Raw genomic sequence first — 18,775 nt, forward strand, 5'->3', positions numbered from 1 at the left:
CATGGCCTGCAGGAGGAGAGAGAGAAGGGCTTCAGTGGGGCTGGGCAGGAGGGAGCTGGCTGTGGGAGCCGCAGGGAGCTGGGGGCAGGCAGGGGAGGGGGTGAGCCAGCTGGGCGGCAGCAAGGCCTGCGCCCAGCCCCAGCACCCGGGCGTCCCCATGCCCTGCCCAAGGCGCTCCCGCCAGTGGCTGGGCCCTCGATGCAGGGTGAAATAACTAAAACTTTGCACCCCGTAGTAGCAAACCCATATACGCTTTTAACAAAGTTGAGGATCACTTGATTTGGGTTACAGTGTTAGACTTAAAAGATGCCTTTTTCTGTCTACCCCGAGCTCAGGAAAGTCAAAAGCTTTTTGCTTTTGAATGGGAGTCTCTCAACAGAGGGAGAAAGGTGCAGCTAAGCTGGACGGTTTTACCACAGGGATTTAAAAATAGTCCCACTTTGTTTGGTAACCAACTAGCCAAAGAATCGGAACAATGGCAACAGCCACTGGGAGATGGCGTTCTTCTACAATCTGGAGATGACTTATTAATAGCGACCGAAACAGAAGAAGAATGTGTACAACGGACGATCTCTCTTGTAAACTTCTTGGGTTTAAGTGGCTATAGAGTCTCCCAACAGAAAGCACAGCTGGTGCAAGAAAAAGCGGCATACCTGGGATACGAAGTCTCCGCTGGGCAACGCTCCCTGGGAAGAACAAGGAAGGAGGCTGTCTGCCAGACACCCAGACTGGAAACGGTGAGAGATCTACGAACCTTTCTAGGAACGACAGGTTCGTGTCGTCTATGGCTATATCAGTATGGACTACCTGCAAAGCCTTTATCTGATCCGCTGAGCACAACCCGAATCAACGTAACATGGACTCCCGAGGCAGACAAAGCATTCAAGGCTGAAATGAGAAGGCAGGGTGAGAGCCCACCCGCGGGGGCCAGCCTTTCTCCCCCAGCCCTCGTCCAGCCCAGCCTCCCACCACGTGTGCACTCACGGTTGGCCCAGGCCTGCTGGCGCCCCTGGTAACTGTCCCCATTGTGACATCTGACATCCCAGGCCTGCTGGCGCCCCTGGTAACTGTCCCCATTGTGACATCTGACATCACCAGAGCGCATCACAGGCACGGCCACCGGCCAGCCCGGCCTTTGGCCCCAGCCCGCCTCAGCGGCTCACAGCTGCCCTGGTGTACTCCTTGAGGCTGGGCTAGAGTTAATTTCCTTCACAGCCGCTTGCCATGTGATACGCACGCTGCTATAGTTTGGACGTATTGTCATATAGAATCAGAGAGTCGTTTAGGTTGGAGAAGGCCTTTAAGATCACCGAGTCCAACCGCAAACCCAGCACTGCCAAGTCCACCAATAACCCATGCTGCGGTGCGCCACGTCTGCGCGTCTTTTAACTACCTCCAGGGATGGTGCCTCCACCACTTCCCTGGGCAGCCTCCTCCAGTGCTTGACAACCGTTTTGGTGAAGAAATCTTTCCCAGTATCAATCTAAACGTCCCCTGGTGCAACCTGGGGCCTTTTCCTCTTGTCCTAGCGCTTGTTACGTGGGACAAGAGACCGACATGCACCTCGCCACAACCTCCTTTCAGGCAGCTGCAGAGAGCGCTAAGGTCTCCCCTCAGCCTCCTTTTCTCCAGGCTCAACACCCCAGTTCCCTCAGCCGCTCCTCGTCAGACTTGAGCTCCAGAACCTTCACCAGCTCCGCTGCTCATCTTTGGACGCGCTCCAGCACCTCAGTATTTTTCTTGTAGTGAGGGGCCCAAAACTGATCGCGCTGCTCGAGGTGCGGCCTCAGCAGTGCCGAGCACAGGGGGACCATCATTCCCTAGCCCTGCTGGCCGCACTATTTCTGACACAGGCCAGGGCGCTCTTGGCCTTCCTGGCCACCTGGCCACACTGCTGGCTCATATGCAGCCGGCCGCTGACCAACACCCCCAGGGCCTTTTCCTCCAGGCAGCTTCCCAGCCACTCTGCCCCAGGCCTGTAGGGTGGCGTGGGGTTGCTGTGGCCCGAGTGCAGGGCCTGGCACTGAGCCTTGTTGAACCTCATGGAATTGGCTTTGGACATCAACCCAGCCTGTCCACACCCCCCTGCAGAGCCTTTCTGTCTTCAAGCAGATGAACGCTCCTGCCCAGCTTGCTGTCGCCTGCAAACTTACTGAGGGAGCACTCAAGGCCCCCGTCCAGATCGTCGAGAAAGAGATTAAACAGAACTGGCCCTGGGACTGAGCCCTGGGGAACACCGCTTGTGGCTGGCCACCAGCTGGATTTAACTCCTTTCGCTACCACTCCTTAGGCCTGGCCACCCAGCCAGCTTTTGGCCCCGCAAAGAGTGCAGCCGTCCAAGCCATAAGCAGCTCGTTTCTCAGCAGAATGCTGTGGGAAATGGCGTCAAAGGCTTGTCAGACGCTCACAGCTTTTGACCCAGGCGGCTCCCTTGGTGCTGACCACTGTGCTTGTGGTCGAGGGTGTGCTCTTGGTGCCTTTGGGACAGCAGCGGGTGCGGGGTGGTATATCTCCCGATATCCTGGTGGCGGGACGGGGCCTCTCCACGGCAGGATCTCTGTGCTGCTGTGCCACTGCGAGAGGACATTGCTTCCAAAGAGATGTTTCCCAAGGGGCATGACGGGGTGCGGGTGGACGTTTCCCAGCAGGCAACTCCCGCTGCCGAGAGAGCACCGTCTTCTCCATGTCCAGCATGTTCACTTCTGCGGTACCAGCTCCCTGGGGAGTGTCTGGCACGGGCAGATTCTCCAGCCGGACCCCAGTGAACACGTGGAGGCACATCAGCGGTGCCTCCCGCTTGGTCCCTGCCCAGCCGCAGCTGCCAGGGAGTTTCTGAGCCCGTGTGGCATTGCCACCGTGGCCGTGAAAGTGTGAAGGGGAAGCAGGGTGACTATCATCTTTGCAGCCACTGTGGTCTTCAGCGGCTATTGTATCCCATGTAATCCATGATTTAAGTTTCATGGTATAGGAATGACTCCAGCAGGAACTGCCTGAACCACTGGAGGACAAGCCTTACAAGAAGCAGCGCAGGTGTAGCAGTGATCTGACCTGAGCTGGCTTTGGTGCCTGATAACCCCATACCAACACAAAACCTCTCCTCTGCTGAATGACCACCATAATAGACTGTGTTCATTGACTAAATGAACCCAACGGATATTTTGTGGACATTTTTTAGACATTTTTACAGGGGTGGTCCATAGACTAGGGGAACGGTATCTGTGTATTTTATCAAAGGATGGGAAGGGTGATGGTGGTTAATGAGGTTGTATTGGAAAGTGTGGCATGATATAAATGGTATGGAATAATGGGTGGATACTGACCTGGCTTCAGCTACAATCAATTGGTTTTCTTCTTAGTAGCTAGTGCAGTGCTGTGTTGTGGACTTGGTGTGAGAGCAATGCTGATAAATGTCAGCATCCTTTAGTTGTTGCTTGACGTGGAAGGTTCAGATACAATCTGTCCTTCACAACAGCTGCAACTTGCTACAACTTTGGCCTGCTATTACAACACAGTTACTTGGTCTGGATTGCTCATAATATGCCCATTGTGTCTAGCCACTCCACAGTTGCTAGGTAACGTTTACACTAAATCTAGGACTTTTCAGTTCCTTGGGCTCTGCCAGCAAGAGGGCTGGATGGTCATGGAAAATTGGGAGGGGACACAGCTGGGACAGCTGACCCAAGCTAGCCATAGAGGTATTCCATACCATATGGCGCCATGCCCAGTGTATAAACTGGGGGAAGGAGGAGAAAGGCGGGGACATCTGGCATTATGGCGTTTGTCTTCCCGAGTAACTGTCAGGCGTGCTGGAGCCCTGCGCTCCCGGGGATGGCTGAACACCTGCCTGCCTGGGGGAAGCAGTGAATGAATTGTTTTGCTTTGCTTACATGTGTGGCTTTTGCTTTACCTATTAAATTGCTCTTATCTCAACCCTCAAGTTTCACATTCTGATTCTCCTGCCCATCCCTCTGAGTGAAGGCAGAGCGAGTGAGCGGCTGCATGGTGCTTGGCTGCTGGCTGGGGTTAAAACATGACAGAGCCAACAATTCCTAAATGTAGTGCTAATATCCAAATGTGTGACAATAAAGTTTAATATTTCTGATGGGGGGAAGGAGGGCAAAGAAGTGACTTCTGAAGTGGACATTTTAATAAGAGGTTAAAGATTTCCTCTTTATAAGTTTTACATGGTTGAAGTCTTGGAGGAGAGACACTGGGCGAGTTTCTAGCTTAGAACTGTGGGAATTACAGGCAGAAGAGTCCTCTGCTAAAACTCTAACAACAGGGCTGTGTCCAGGGGAAATATTGTTCCACCCCCTCTGCTAAAAAGCCCCAAAACATTTCCTCACACATGATTCAAGCTTGGAATATTTTAATATAGAACTTGGCAGAAAGAAGATCCATAGATGTTTCCCATAGTAGACTGCCCTTCATTCTTCTAAGCATATTTAAAATCAAAGTATCTTAAATTCCCCCAGCAATGCCATTTATTGTACACATAAATAAACAACTCAGTAGGCTACAACTCATGATGGTAAAGAATTTCTTCAGAACAGGACAAAACATCAGTTTCCAGAGTTAAGTTTTTAAACTGTAACTGGACATGGTTTTATATAGTGTTAGTAACCACCACCATACTGCCTGAAAACATTCACAGTGTTCATATTTAATAGTGTTACACACAAATTACTTTATTAATAAAATTCCCAAACCAATGCACATACACGTACTTGAAACAGAGGAGAATCCTTGTGTAGCATTTAGGTGCTTATTTCTCAGTAGAAAAGGCCCTCTTCATCAATGGTGGGGGTGCTTTTCCAACATCAAACATCATTTCCAGCAGAGGATTATTAAGGCAGCACCAGTCAGGTATGCGGCCTGTCTGGCTGTAATATTCTTTGGACACAGATCGACTCCCAAGTATGTCCTGAAGTGCTCCAAAAATGGCTCCTGCATTATTGGAGGTGGTGAGAAGTTGCATTAATTTGATGTACTGAATTTCTTTTTCTACTTCTTCCCACCAAGAATCCCAACAGTTTTTTTTCATTTCTGTCCCCAAAATTAAAGGAATGAAAGGATATAACCACTTTCCTTGTCAGTAGCCCAGCTAGTCCCAAATTGCTTCCATTTATGTCCCCGAAAGTAACTGAAAACAAAGAATCATGTAGTCTCTGCTGACAGCTAAACTGGCCTAGTTGACCTGCTTCTTATGACAAAGCTTCCTAGAAGTTTTTATTTTAAGCACTTCAAACAAACCACCTTGTGTTTAAGAAAACTTCCTCTCCCCAGAAAGTGCATCACACAATACGCATAAGAAGTTTACATGATTCAAGACTGCAGCAGCTGACTAGCACTGCCAGTAAAGAAAAGTATGAGAGAACTTGGTGCATAAGTCATTCTTGTTTGCTAATCTTAGAAGTGGACTCAAAAGGTTTTAAAACCAAAAGTTTATAAACATCTACCTTTCAAAGCATATAGAAATAAAATATCTACCTTTACAGTTAAGGTTAGTTTCTCACACATACCAGTTGGGCTCAACTTAGTAACCAAAAGCTTGGAAAAGCATGAATTCTTATCAACCTGAGAACATTTCTGAGGAGTTGCTAGCAATGCAAAGCCCTACCATTTCTCTGACTCACGAGTACAGCATCCAAAACCCATCACAGATGTGCTGTATTTGTTACTGGCACTTGCAAACAGCACAGGGAGTTAGCAGCCTCAGGTGTCTCCATAGCTCACAGCTCCTCAGTAATTAAACTTGCTTTTTCAATAGGCAGATCTTCCCACACGCAGAAGGTCTCTGGTCTAACTACTTTACTTGTGTCACAACATGGTGGTACCCCTGTACTGCACTTGAGTCAACACCTTATCTTCCACACCTCTTTCAAATTGCTCATCACCTATTTAAAGCTCCTATAACCTGCAGCACCATTCTGCGCTCCAAATGTCCCTGAGCGTGCTTTACTCCACACAATTTCTTTCAGAAGGGCGTAACGATTCCAAAGAGCTCCAGTGCAGCTTGATTTCAGTTCTACTAACTTTTACAGCTATTTATTCATTACAAATCTCACTTGGAAGGTCTGTTTTTCACTTTGTACCTTTGCTTAGTAGTGTTTTCATTCTTACCTCCCAGCCAGGCCACACAGTTGGGTTTTGCAGGTGGAGTATGAATTCTGAAGGTTTTAGTGGCAAGTGCTTCTTTGTATTTTGGTTTCTCTACCAGGTATCTAATTTCAGCCATAAGCCTGTGAAGGAATCCTGGCAACATAGCAGTGCCACCAGTAACTACCAAGTTCTCTGCCAGCTGCTTCCTGGTGTCTATTGGACACTAATGCAAAGAGGAATAATAATACAAAACCACACATTTTAACTCAAGTTGCACAAACCAGCATTCAGAGGTCTGTTAGAAATTCAGTCAGTCTTTCTGTGCACTTCCACTACCTGGCTGAAACATAACAAACATAATTTTTCCCCAGACTTCCCAAGAAAAGGCTTAGGAACTGCCCATCTGAGGCTTTCATGGGCACATTGCGAGTGCCTGTAAAGCCCTTCAGCTGAGAGAGGCCAAGACAACAGAGGACAGAGGTTATGGGTGCCAATAATTCCCAGAGTTCTGTGAGAAGATGTGTCAGAGAGAGGTGAAGCCTCAACCAGTGCTCTCAGAGAGGGAAAACACATACGAGACTGACCCTTTTTAGCTCCATGTCGGAAAAAGGTACTATAGAAGTCTCAGTGGCAGAAAAGGTTTCTGCTGGAGCTTGCTTTAGGCATCAGATAATCCAACCAGAAGACACAAAGGCATGAGAAGACCAAGCTTTGTCAGTTCTGCGCCTCACAAACAGATCTGCCCTATCCCTCTGAAAAATATTCCAGACTGCTGTGGTCCTCTTGTCCACAGGAAGTAACTGGATGCTATTTAACACTTTTTAATTTAACATTTCTCTCTGCCAAAGAGTGATGCAAGGTAAATGCCTAGAGGTACAGAGGTGAGGGGTCAAGGCACAGATTTAAACTATTTGTTTTCATAAGGATTTCTAATTGAAACGTTAGTTACATCATCCAAGCCTATGACTCTCCAACAAATTATATCTCAGCAAACTAATTTAAATGGCAGTGATAACTACAGGAAGTCAACTTTAATTAACACATGTACACCATCACATAATGAAAATTTCCATGTATAGTGTTTTCCTAATGCATTATTTTCCTAACAAGAAATGAAGTGTTTGTATATGCCAAGAACGAATCTAATATGCTGCCTGTAATAGAGATGTCCAAATTAATTTTATTCTGTCTTAGGAAAACCAGAAGTCTGCAGGACTCAGTCTAACTGAGGAAAACACCTTGAAAAAAGAAGAAAAAGAATTCCTGTGTCATTTCAGTTTAAGCAGCGTGATTCCTACAACACCAAGTATTAGTCACTCCATCATCATTACATATGTAGAGCCCCACCCCCAAACAAGCGCAAGCTAGGTTTTTACTTTTGCTGAGGAGTGAGCACTGCTTTCTTAGAAAACTGTCCTACACATGCTGCAGTACAACAAAGAGTAAGAAAACAATCACAGAGTGGATGACACATGGTGACTTACTACCCCGCAGAAATTCAAGTGGCAGAACGCTAGGAGTCATGCTGTGAAATGTTTTCAACCAACCGCAACCTGCAGTCAGAATGGTGTTACTCTAGAAAGAGTAATTTATAACAGCAGATTCTCTAAGGCTGAAGGCATTCAATAAATTGTTTATAATATATAGATACCTGAACAAGTGAATCTAAGATCAAAGTGGCAACAGATGTCTCTTCATTATCCTGTTCAAACAGTATTTCAACAACAGAGTCTCTGTTGAAGACAGGAAACAAGTGTTAATGAGAAGCAACACTACACTATGAGCTAACACTCATGAACAGCAGAGCTGGAAATAACCACAGACTTCCTGCTGACAAAACAACATCACCACATCTGTCATACAGTCCATGCACCAGGCAGTGCCAACAGGGAGGACACAATGAATGCCCCGTTCACTTCGTTAAACCTGTCTCATCATCATGCATTAAAACTCTGTTTCTGTTTCCCCCATCCCAGCAATCTGTTTACTCTCATCTTCAACTGTGAGCTCTCTGGAGAACCTGACACCTCTTGTCATGGGCTTGCACTGTGCCCAGCACAAACCCTTAATTTATGAGGCATTAAAAGCATATGCAAGTGTTTCATTGAAATTCAATTTTATGAAAATTAATGTGCTTTTAGAGTTGAAAACACACCCTCCTAAAAATAAATACTCTGCTACAGTATTTCTTACCTGATAGGGCCAACTACATGGAGAATCTTTTCTCCATCTAAAGGATAGTCCACATCTGGAGGTGGTGAAGGACGCTAGAAATAATAACATACGTGCATTATTTTAGAGGCCCAAAAGGCTACATCCACTTCAAAAGACCAGGATAAGCTTTATTTTCCACCCACCTCAGCACCGCCACCAATGTTGAACTTGGCTGCTTGGATTTTCAGTCCTCGTTGGAGATCACTCACAAAACAAGTGCGGACTTCATAAAAGAAAAGAAAGGGGCAGAAGACAGACTTTGCTGGATCCCTTCATTACCAATAAAGACAATAATTTTGCTTAATTTAGAGAACACACACCTTAGGCCCTTGCTGGTCCAAGACACCATCAGATAAATACAAAGAAAAAATGGTCTCTACACTTTAACAGAGTTCAGATGCTATCTAGACCATGAATTTAAATGAAGCCGACACTGAAACTATGCTAGGACAGGCAAGATTTCTTTCTCACACAAGGTACATAAGATTTTAAGACACAGCGATATTACTAATTGTGCTTTTGGCTACCACAATGTGCCAGGGTTTGTATTCTGCTGTCAAACATGCCACTGCAGGTCTTGCACCATGGCTTCAAATGAGACACTGCTCATTTTCTAAAGAAGCTGGAATCATACAATATTTTTCCTAAGGCAATTCTTCAGCACCCTAAGAATTCCAGAGGTTGGTTGTGGTGGGTTTTTTTCTTCAGGCAACACTGATAGAGCACAATTTAATTTGTATCCCAGCTGTTAGTGTTATTATATACTTATTTATTTGTATCTGGTCAAATAAGCATCTTCTTCATAAATGGATATCACAAAGAAACCACCCCTCAATACACAGACACTCACAATTCCAACCCTAGCATATTATATCTGGTTCCAAAAGACTGTGTAAAAGGACAACTGATCAGCAAATTGCGTTCAAGTCCAGGAATTAGAAATGCAACTTCCACTTGACATAGCACCAGCTTCATATTACTTATTTTGCATTTGACTGATGCATTTCTTCCTAATTTGGCCCAAGAGATACATACTCGTTGCTATTTCCTATGATTATATATATTTTTATATATGTTGCACATGAAACATTACATAGGAATTCATCCAAGTTCTGCCCAAAGATAGACTCTATTTTTTCTGGTGTAAATGTAGTCCTTGGCTCATCTTGCCTACCTGATTAACATGCCAAAATGTCTTTTCTACATAGGGTTTTTTTTTTTTCAAAATTGACTTTCAGGAAAATTGAGCCTTCCTAGTTAATTTATAAACAAACCTCACTTGAAATATTCTTGTGTCATGATGTTATGACTACTTAAATGCTGCGTTTGCAAACAAAACAGATTTATGGTAACAGGTTTTGAACATCTGCTAACTCTAAGTTCCATGTAGAGTACACACTGTACACATTCATATGCAAACAAAATGTCGGTAGTTAAAAAATGCAACACAACGTTAACCTGACCTCCTGGTCACAGGATACATACAATAGCGTAATACTCTTTCTGCACCGGTCTACCTAATGTGTCTGAGCTACATCTGAACAACACATAGGCTAAATGTGAAAGAGAAATTCAACATGATTTTGGTTTTGCTTTCAAAGAGGAAGAACACTGCAAGTTCTTCCAGTAGGTAAGAAACATGGTAAACAGAGAAGATAAAATAAATTCCTAAATATGAAGTATTGCACACTTGTTGTTATCACACCCTACTGAACAATATAAGAACTAGTTTCATGAAGCAGAAAATTTTACCTTTTATATCCTCTACTATGTCTTCTGGAACTGAGCCTGAAACAAAAAAAGTAAAAAGCTTTTGTTCTAGGTTGTTAAGTGTAGAAAGAGAACTTAAGAATGAAACTAAGTTTGAATTACATTTAATACATCAAAATTTCACTTTGACAAGAGCTTTTAAAGATTTCTAGGGAAGAAAGACTATTAAGAACAGAAATAAAAAGTATGTCTTCTCTCACAACAGGCTGAAAAATTACTACAGAACTTTTACCTCAGCCTTCATTCAAACCTGCTGCTATGAGTGGCTTATCATAAAAATAATATACCTGTTAAATACAGAGAAACAAATCCTGAAAGTAGATCACATAAGATGTGGTGAATACTAAAATAATTTTATTTACTGTTAATATTAACCCACTTTCCCCAGTGCAAGTTCACATATGCTACATCAAACAGACCTTACCCATCACGGATGGAAGGCTCTGTCCTTTGGCTAATCCTGTGTCAACTGTGCACTGCTCCAACAACTGATATTCCAGTTCCCTAAAACATGGCACGGGAAGTTAGTAGATAGTTATTAATTCAGGCTGATTCTCTGTATTATGCTTAAGGGACGTTATTTATTCCCTTCAGTTACATTCTTCTAAATATAAACTGAAACAGATTGATTTCTACAGCTTCTACTACATCAACAAAAGCCAAACAGCAGTAACTTTACAAATCAGACACTATCACAGTAACAGTTGTGATTTAAGTCAAGTTCAGCAGGAATCTTTGTTCATTAGTCAAAGATGAGCTTTCATAAATAAATCAGTAAAGTGGAATGTGTAACTGTGAACTTACTTGTGGATAGCCTTTCCTCCCAGGGGAAGAGAACCCCAGCAGCTCAGAATTGGAATTCCTTCATATATCTACATGACGCTCAGGAAATTCTCCTTTTTTGTTTAGGAGTTTTCAGTCTGCTGGAACTACATGTTTTTTCCTCTCAACAATCTCTTGCATTAGCTATTGGAAACACTTTCTAACTGCTTTTCTCTACAATTAATCTCTATTATATAAAGTCTGAAGTTATGAACCAGCCTTCCCAAGTTTTGAGGGAACACAGATTTAGCATGCCAGCTGTGAAAAGATTCCACACATCATGGTATCTTACAGTCAAAACCCAAACTGCCTGATCTGTTCCTATTACTTTTTAGCACACTTGAAGTCTATAAAAATATGTTGTCACAACAGCCCTACTGGTGAAAATTTTGTTTGCGTATTATGAAGGATACAGGCAGCACCAAGCTTTCTGCATATCCACAGTCTAGCACCATGGCAGAATTGATCCCAAGTGTCAGAAGAGACATTAGATGACTTGGAGCAAACAAAACGGAAGGTACCTACATGGAAACCAAAAGGACAATTAACAGAAGGGGGGAGTGGGGGGGAAGACAGAAACAAATCACCCAAAGCACTGATGTTTTCTCCAAATGTCATATTAAAAGAAAACCCAGGCAACTTTATCTTGAGGTAAGCATTTTTCATTTAGTTTTAAAGGTTGCATAATAACAAACAAAGCCCAACAGGATTCTACACTTGTCTGTGGTACGTACCAGTTACTTCACTAACAACGAACCTTGGAATGGGCTCGTAAGAAAAGTGTTAATTACTGAACTCATCTTAAGTCCTACACCAGGTTTCTTACTGCCATCGTCATTGAAAAGAAATCAAAGAAACTAAAAGAGCTACTTGAAATGTTGTAATAAGGACTTGAAGATGTGAACAAAGGTGCCAGAAAACCCATAAAAGCGTGCCTTTATGACAATGCACTGTTGCACACAAACTCACAGAAGAGGCCATTTTAAAACACTCTCCCAAAAGCAATGTGGAAACTCAAGTCCAAATTACACAAGAATTACTTTCTTCTCCCAGAATTCCATAAATCAAGTTTACTAGACAGAGACAGTTCCTTTAATGGAACACTTTGAAGCATGAATTAAACGAGCAGGTTCAGTAAATCTTGGATTTAAGGGCAACATCAACAATACTTAGCCCGAAGAAACAAGTTGTAATATTGAGGCTGTATTAATATGCCACCCTTATTATTTGCACCAAATGGAAATACTAGCCAGAGAGAACTAACCTCTGTCCTGGTTTCAGCTGGGATAGAGTTAATTTTCTTTTTAGTTGCTAGTGCAGTGCTGTGTTTTGGATTTGGTGTGAGAACAATGTTGATAACACACTGATGTTTTTGGTTGTTGCTGAGTGGTGTTTGTACTAGGTCAAGGACTCTGTAGTTTCTCAGACCTTGCCAGAGAGAGGGCTGAAGGAGCACGGGAAGTTGGGAGGAGACACAGCCAGGTCAGCTGACCTGAACTAGCCAAAAGGCCATTCCATAGGATGGCACATCATGCTTGGCATATAAACTAGGGGGGTTGGCCAGGGCCTGCCAATCATTGCTTGGGGACTGGGTGGGCATCAGTCAGCAGGTGGCAAGCAGCTGTACTATGTGTCACAAGTTTTCTTTTCTCCTTTCCCTTTGGATTTCATTCCTCTCTCCTTCTCCCTCCTCTTCATTCTGTTATTGTTATTACTATTATTATTGTTCCTTTGTTTTTATTTTATCTCAATTACTAAACTGTTCTTATCTCAACCCTCAAGTTTTACACTCTTTTCCAATTCTCCTCCTCACCCCCTTGGGTGAGTGGGCAATGAGCGAGCACTTAATTACCGGGTGACATTAAGCCACAACAACCTCACAGCAGTATTAGCTGGCTTAACAGGTTACGAAGTCTCTCCATCAAAATACAACTTTCCAAGTCACAAGTCATTTTCAACAACCAATTCTGCATGGGAGTGCTTTATCTGAGATGTGTTTTTTTCTTGTAAGGGGATTCGGAAAAAACCAATCCAAATCACTCAAATGTTTCAGCAATTTCAAGTCATCAGAAAACTTTATCTATAGTAGGAGAGAACTATGCAGAAGTTTAAGATTAGTTGGTAAACTGTGTTGTCGAAGCACAGTGAAGAAGTACTGCACACAAAGCAGTTTCACCACTTTTTACAGAAGAACCTTAATCTTTGTTCTACCTGAATTGAAGAATTATGGAATCATCTTCCAAAACATTTTCTGTTAGAACTAAGCAAGAATTAGGTTCAGACTTTTCTTCAAAAAGACCGATTAGCAGAAAAGAGAATGAATTTCAGGTAAGCTTTTATCTAAAAGGGTACAGCCAGGGGTTAGATCACATTAGGCAAAGACACTGACTCTGGTAGAAGTCATGAGATTTGCTGACGGAGCACCAACAAATGTTTAAATATATTCTGGCTTCAGGCAGTGCTCGATGGGGATTACTTGATCTGTCTGGAACAGTGCTATGTGAGCTGTATTTTTGTATGAACCAGAGAAACCTTTCAGATTCTTCTTAATAGCTCCTGTTTTGTGGCCTCATGAAGTCAGAATGGAACAAAAATGGCCTTCAGCTCAATTTCCAAGCCCTACCCCCCCAGATGACCACCTGCTTTTTTCCATCTTTTTTATGCCTCCCTCATTCTTTTGGCATTATTTTCATTTCTTTGTCTGCATCTGGTAGGGATTGTAAATAAAATTTCTACCAGCAAGTGCTATGCTGAGCATATACAGTAGTTAGGTAAAACACACACCTCAAAATGCTTGAAAAGAACTCTTGTGAGCGTGTCTCTGAAGTGTGAAGGGCACAAGACAGATTCTATGATCACAACACGCCGGTCTCTGGGATTCACCAGCAGATGTCTAAAACAGACAAGACACGTAAAACAAAACTGGTAAGATTAAGCACATATTATGACACCTACCTTGTTTTCATATTCCATTCTCCTCAAAAATCCTAAAAATATGCATTTAGGTAGCATTTCTACAGCAGATCCCCAAGTCTTTTTAATCTAAAAAACCTAACACTTTTCTAAAAGAAAGTTAGGAAGCTGAGTTACAGAAAGCAAGTTACAGAGCTATCTTCCAGCAGACTCTAGTTCTGAATACCTGTTATAACCTTCTAAATCAATATAAAGAAATGCAAAAATAGTCACGCATAATAGCCATTAATGCCTTGTCCAGTGTCATATAGTGTGCCTATAAAAGAGGAAGAATGACGATACAGATGTCCTCATTTCAGTGGAAGAAGATGGAATTGTCCTGATTTCAAATAGAAAGCAATGATCAAGGACAGGGGGAAAAAACCCCAAAACCAACCCTCACCAGAAGATCTGAGACACAGAAATTAAGTACTGGTTTCCCTGTGTCAAGTGATGATTCTTTACTGTGTGAAAATAAGGACTGGAAGTAAAGAGAAAAGACTAAGTCCAACTTCATTATTCATTAATCGTACTAAAAATACAAAAAAAAGAGGTAATGTTGGAGTAAAAACATTCCACGGGTTAAGATTCCTCCTTCCAAACCACTCTCACATGGAAAGAGCTCTGCACCAATATAAGATGAGCTTCAGCCCTACCAAAATCAGTGTAACTTCTTAGGTAATGACTCTTCTCTATCAAGTAGTTTATAAATGCCATAGTTAAAAGGCAACTTATAAAATACTTTCTATTTCTAGAGAGCAACTGATGCTGCAGAACATTAACTCTTTGTAATATAACCTGAATCTCAGCACCACTGAATTTCTCCTGCAAGAACACAGCCAGGCAGCCACCTGCAAAATCTTGTTTCTGTTTTCTTAATTCAACTAGACAGCAGCCTTCAGTCACGCTTCTAACACCTCCCAATTTACTCAGAAAAGAGCTGCAGAAGGCTTGCATAACTAACGTTCAAGTATCTGTTACCTGAAATACAGCATATGGATAAATTCCTTTAGATACGAATATAGCTCTTCCGTATTAATATTATACTGAACAACTTTGATAGGCTGTAAAGTAAAAATATCCACAGTTAGCTTAAATACTAGGCAGTGATTATACATAAATATATAAATGATATATAAATACATATATATGATAATATATATGAACGCATATAATCTGATACATACAAAGAAGTACTCACTCTTGCCTGATTTTGCTCTATGTCCTTAAAAATGCATCTCATAAACTCACGCTATAACTAAACTCCAGAATTTATTCATGCTAATTTTTCGTACTGGTATCTTATCTCAACATTAGTATTTCAAAGCTGCCATCCGCTACTAATGAAAAAAAACCCAAACACATAGCTAGGCAAAGAAATTTCTCAAGAAATGACCCAAACATAAGCTGCATGGGTGATGAGTATGTATTAACACCAGCACTGGTATCATGCTTACTTGTATCTAGTTATGATTTTTTAATAGCAGCAGTTACAAGATGATGAAAAATAGCCCACGATGGACAGAAAACATATCTGCAAATTCCTTCTATACCATAACATATATCAAACATTATAAAGGTAACACTGTTCAGGTAAAATAGTTTACCTTTGCAACATCAGGTTTCTTTATTTCACTAGGAATAATGCATCTTGGTCCTGTCTCTCCTGCAAAACCACACCTAAAAGAAAATATTGAAAACTTTATGATTTGGAGTCACTCTTTAATACACTGGGTCTAGCAATCAAAAGGCAATTAATTAGGGATATCTCTGTGACTGCAAAGAGGTGTCTTGTGTATTGCTTTTCTATCTAGCCTTTTTGAATGAGAAAGATTTTATATCTTTTTACTGACTCCCTCTCAGCTACATTAAACAAGTTTTCTTCACTTCTCTAAGGACTGTAATGCTCAGTTCTGATGCGCCTCCAAATTTCCACCGAGTAGTTTTCTGTTTATAACCATACACCTGCAACCTTCGTCATTGCCTATTAAATTTCCAAAGAACCATCTTCCTGTATCCCCCATACAGTCCCACAGTTTTCACTGAAACTCTCAGTAAGGCAAGATTAAGTTATCATGACATCTTTAAACCCTCATCTTCTATGACTCTTATTTCGAAGAAACAGAAGACAAAGACGTGATGATCACAATCATGCAGGTCCTATGGCCTATTTTGCTGCTGATCAGCAACATTTCACTGACACTTTTTTCCTACTTCCAGCACTGAAATGCATTACCTTCACAAGCATCCTGGGCGATACAAGGTATTACTGCCTCGAGATGACTGGTTAATACTCCAGGCCTCGACAAAACACGAGAGCTCTGCATCCAGCTTAGATGCAACATAATAAAAATAGCTGCAACCTCAAAACAAACTTTTCAGAAACCCATCCGGTTTTCATAAAGCAGTTGCACCTTAAATGGCACAAGAACCATGGACTGGAGAAGGCAAAACCAAAAGAAATTCAAGATTTGGTTTTAAGAAACTCAGTGCTTGACATTTGTTTCACCAGTGCCACCCCTATTAAGTACAAACCTCAGAAGAAAACTGCAGCAGAAAACACTAGTAGAAACCTACAAAGCTGCTGGACTTTGAGTATGTTTAATGTAAAAGGTCAATACTTTATTTTCATATTTGGCAACTATCAATGTGTTTCTTCAGGTCATTTCAGAAAAATAATCTGAAAATAGACACAAATCAGAATTTAATTTTTTAACTTAGTCTCCCAAAGACTTGTGTGGTCCCAGTATGTATAACTGTTGTCCCTGCCTGTCATCCTGACAACTTTTGAACTTTTGGTTAATTTCAGACTTATTTGGAAAAGAACAGACTTCTGTCATAATGAAGTTGATATCTCTTCTACAAGAATGAAGCCTGGAAACAGACCCTAAAAACAGACTATTCAGGGGAAATGCCTTTCCATGAGAGCATATTAATAGGCAAATAATGCCCATGGGATAAAACTTCACAAGTGCCCCAGATCTGAGAAAAGCCTGTGATCGACAATACGACATGAATCCACAAAAAGCCACTTCTGGAATTGCTCATGTCCATCCATGAAGGCTTTATTAAATCCTCTCCATAACCACACCATAGTGATTTCCAGGTAACAAAGCCTGCCTGCTGGTCTGCAATTACACAATCACTTGAAAGAAAGCAAGTACAACTTAATACAAAACAAAGTTTGACCAAGAAACCCTGTTCCTGCGACTCCTGCCTCTTTAGACAAGCAGAGAAATCCTCAGGGTTTCAAGGAGGTAAACACATCCACACCGCCACAGGCAGGGGCCTAGGATAGTAATATAGTACTATATTACTATATAGCAATATAGTATACATGTATATACATATGGTATACACCTGAATGTATGCTTTTGTTACAAGACAATCTTTTTTTCTGTATGCAGGTCACCTCTCCACACAGGCCACTGAAACCCTGGGAGCATTTCCACAGTATTTTAATTCCAGGCACTGGGCCGACTGCTTAAACAGCCCCTTTTTCACGAGGGCTGCACGGACCTTGGACACGAGTAAGGAGGTACCTGGAGGTTTCTAACATAACGGGGTATTTTAGCATTGGGCGGGCAGAGGCACGGCTACGTTTTTAGCCCACAACATAAATAACTAAAGACCGAGCACTTCTGCTTGCACCTCAAGTTTTACCCTTTCTTTATCTAAAACACGAGAGTACGAAAATAGGCATACTGTCGGCTTTGTACCACGCAGATCACCACAGAAAAGGGGCGAGGGGAAAAAAAGCCGCACAGTTATCCATCGCGACGGCAGGCCCGCCCCGCAGCCGCGACACTGGCTGCACGGCGAAGCCTGTCGCAACAGAAGGGGGGGGGGGGGCGGGAGGCGCAGCGCCACTCACTTGGTGAAGGCCTCGCCCAGGTCTATCACGACGGCGGTCTTCTCACCGCCGCTGCCTAGGCCCTCGTAGAGCGGCATCGCGGTCTCACTCCCCCTCAAACGGCGGCGCGGCGGGGCCTTCCTCCTCCCCGGCGCGGCGGGGCCTTCCTCCTCCCCGGCGCGGCGGGCTGTCCGCGGCGCCTGCTCGGACCCGCGCCGCCGCCCGCCCTGCAGCGCTCCGGGAGGGCCAGGCGCGCAGCGGTCTCCCCTCCGCTCCGGCGGCGGGCGGGGAGGGGCGGTTTTCCCGCCGGACGAGGTCCCTGAGGCACAGCCCGGGTGGCGCCGTTGCTGGCTTGAAGGCGGGGCGGGGGGAGCGGGCGGCCTCGCTGCGGTGAGGAGATCAGCGCTTGGGCTTGCCCTGCCCCAGGGAAATGGCTGTGGTGCTCGGAGCTGGTGGAGGGTAAAGGCACGCTGGGGCGGCCGTGCTGTAGGGGTGCGTTAATTTACACCGCACAGCTCATTTCAGAGGGACCAAGCATCGCCTGTCTGTGCCTTCCAGCCATACATCGAACCATTTCTTGTATTCTAAAGCCCTCGCGAAAACTTAAAGCTACCACGAGCCCTGCAGCGTGTGCTCTGGCTGCCGTCAGATTTAATGCAAGAGCCATTTACTACAAGGCCAAATGCATAGGTACCCTCAGGGTGTAGTGTCCTTCCTCTCAAACAGAAATGAATGTTGTCTCAGGGGAGCAAAAAAGCCCCATCTCTTTACTGGTCCGAGAGAGCAGTGGTTCAAGAGTGAAGAAAGAAGCCCACAAATACAGTGAGGATAGAAATGATAACCACCATGGTAACCCATGCTTTCAAGACTGGCTCACCTGCGTCTCATGATCAGAGAGAGAGGTAGATCAGCTGTGGTGGTAGCCAACTGGTGGGGCACAAGTGCTAAAAATCTAATTCAAATTGGCTCAATTTCACCCATTTTCATGAAAGTATCATCGTGCTGGTTCAGCTGCAGTTTGCCTTCACCTGTGTTTTTTAAAGAAGGGAATATTGCTGTCCA

At 43.5% G+C, this 18,775-nt stretch overlaps 1 protein-coding gene across 1 annotated transcript; it reads right to left on the minus strand.

The window, feature by feature from the left end:
- Positions 1-4,352: 4,352 nt before the first annotated feature.
- ACTR10 (actin related protein 10) lies at positions 4,353-17,943 on the minus strand. Its single transcript, XM_055716607.1, has 13 exons — positions 17,735-17,943; positions 15,468-15,540; positions 14,842-14,924; positions 13,693-13,801; positions 11,322-11,429; positions 10,891-10,958; positions 10,511-10,590; positions 10,069-10,104; positions 8,460-8,539; positions 8,296-8,369; positions 7,754-7,835; positions 6,124-6,325; positions 4,353-4,947 (listed from the first exon to the last, which is right to left on the minus strand). Exons 1-13 carry the CDS (start codon positions 17,809-17,811, stop codon positions 4,766-4,768), a joined length of 1,254 nt encoding a protein of 417 aa, XP_055572582.1. The 5' UTR covers positions 17,812-17,943; the 3' UTR covers positions 4,353-4,765.
- Between the last annotated feature and the right edge of the window lie 832 nt (positions 17,944-18,775).

Source organism: Falco cherrug, chromosome 7, assembly GCF_023634085.1.
Source record: "Falco cherrug isolate bFalChe1 chromosome 7, bFalChe1.pri, whole genome shotgun sequence".
Taxonomy (NCBI): Eukaryota; Metazoa; Chordata; class Aves; order Falconiformes; family Falconidae; genus Falco; species Falco cherrug.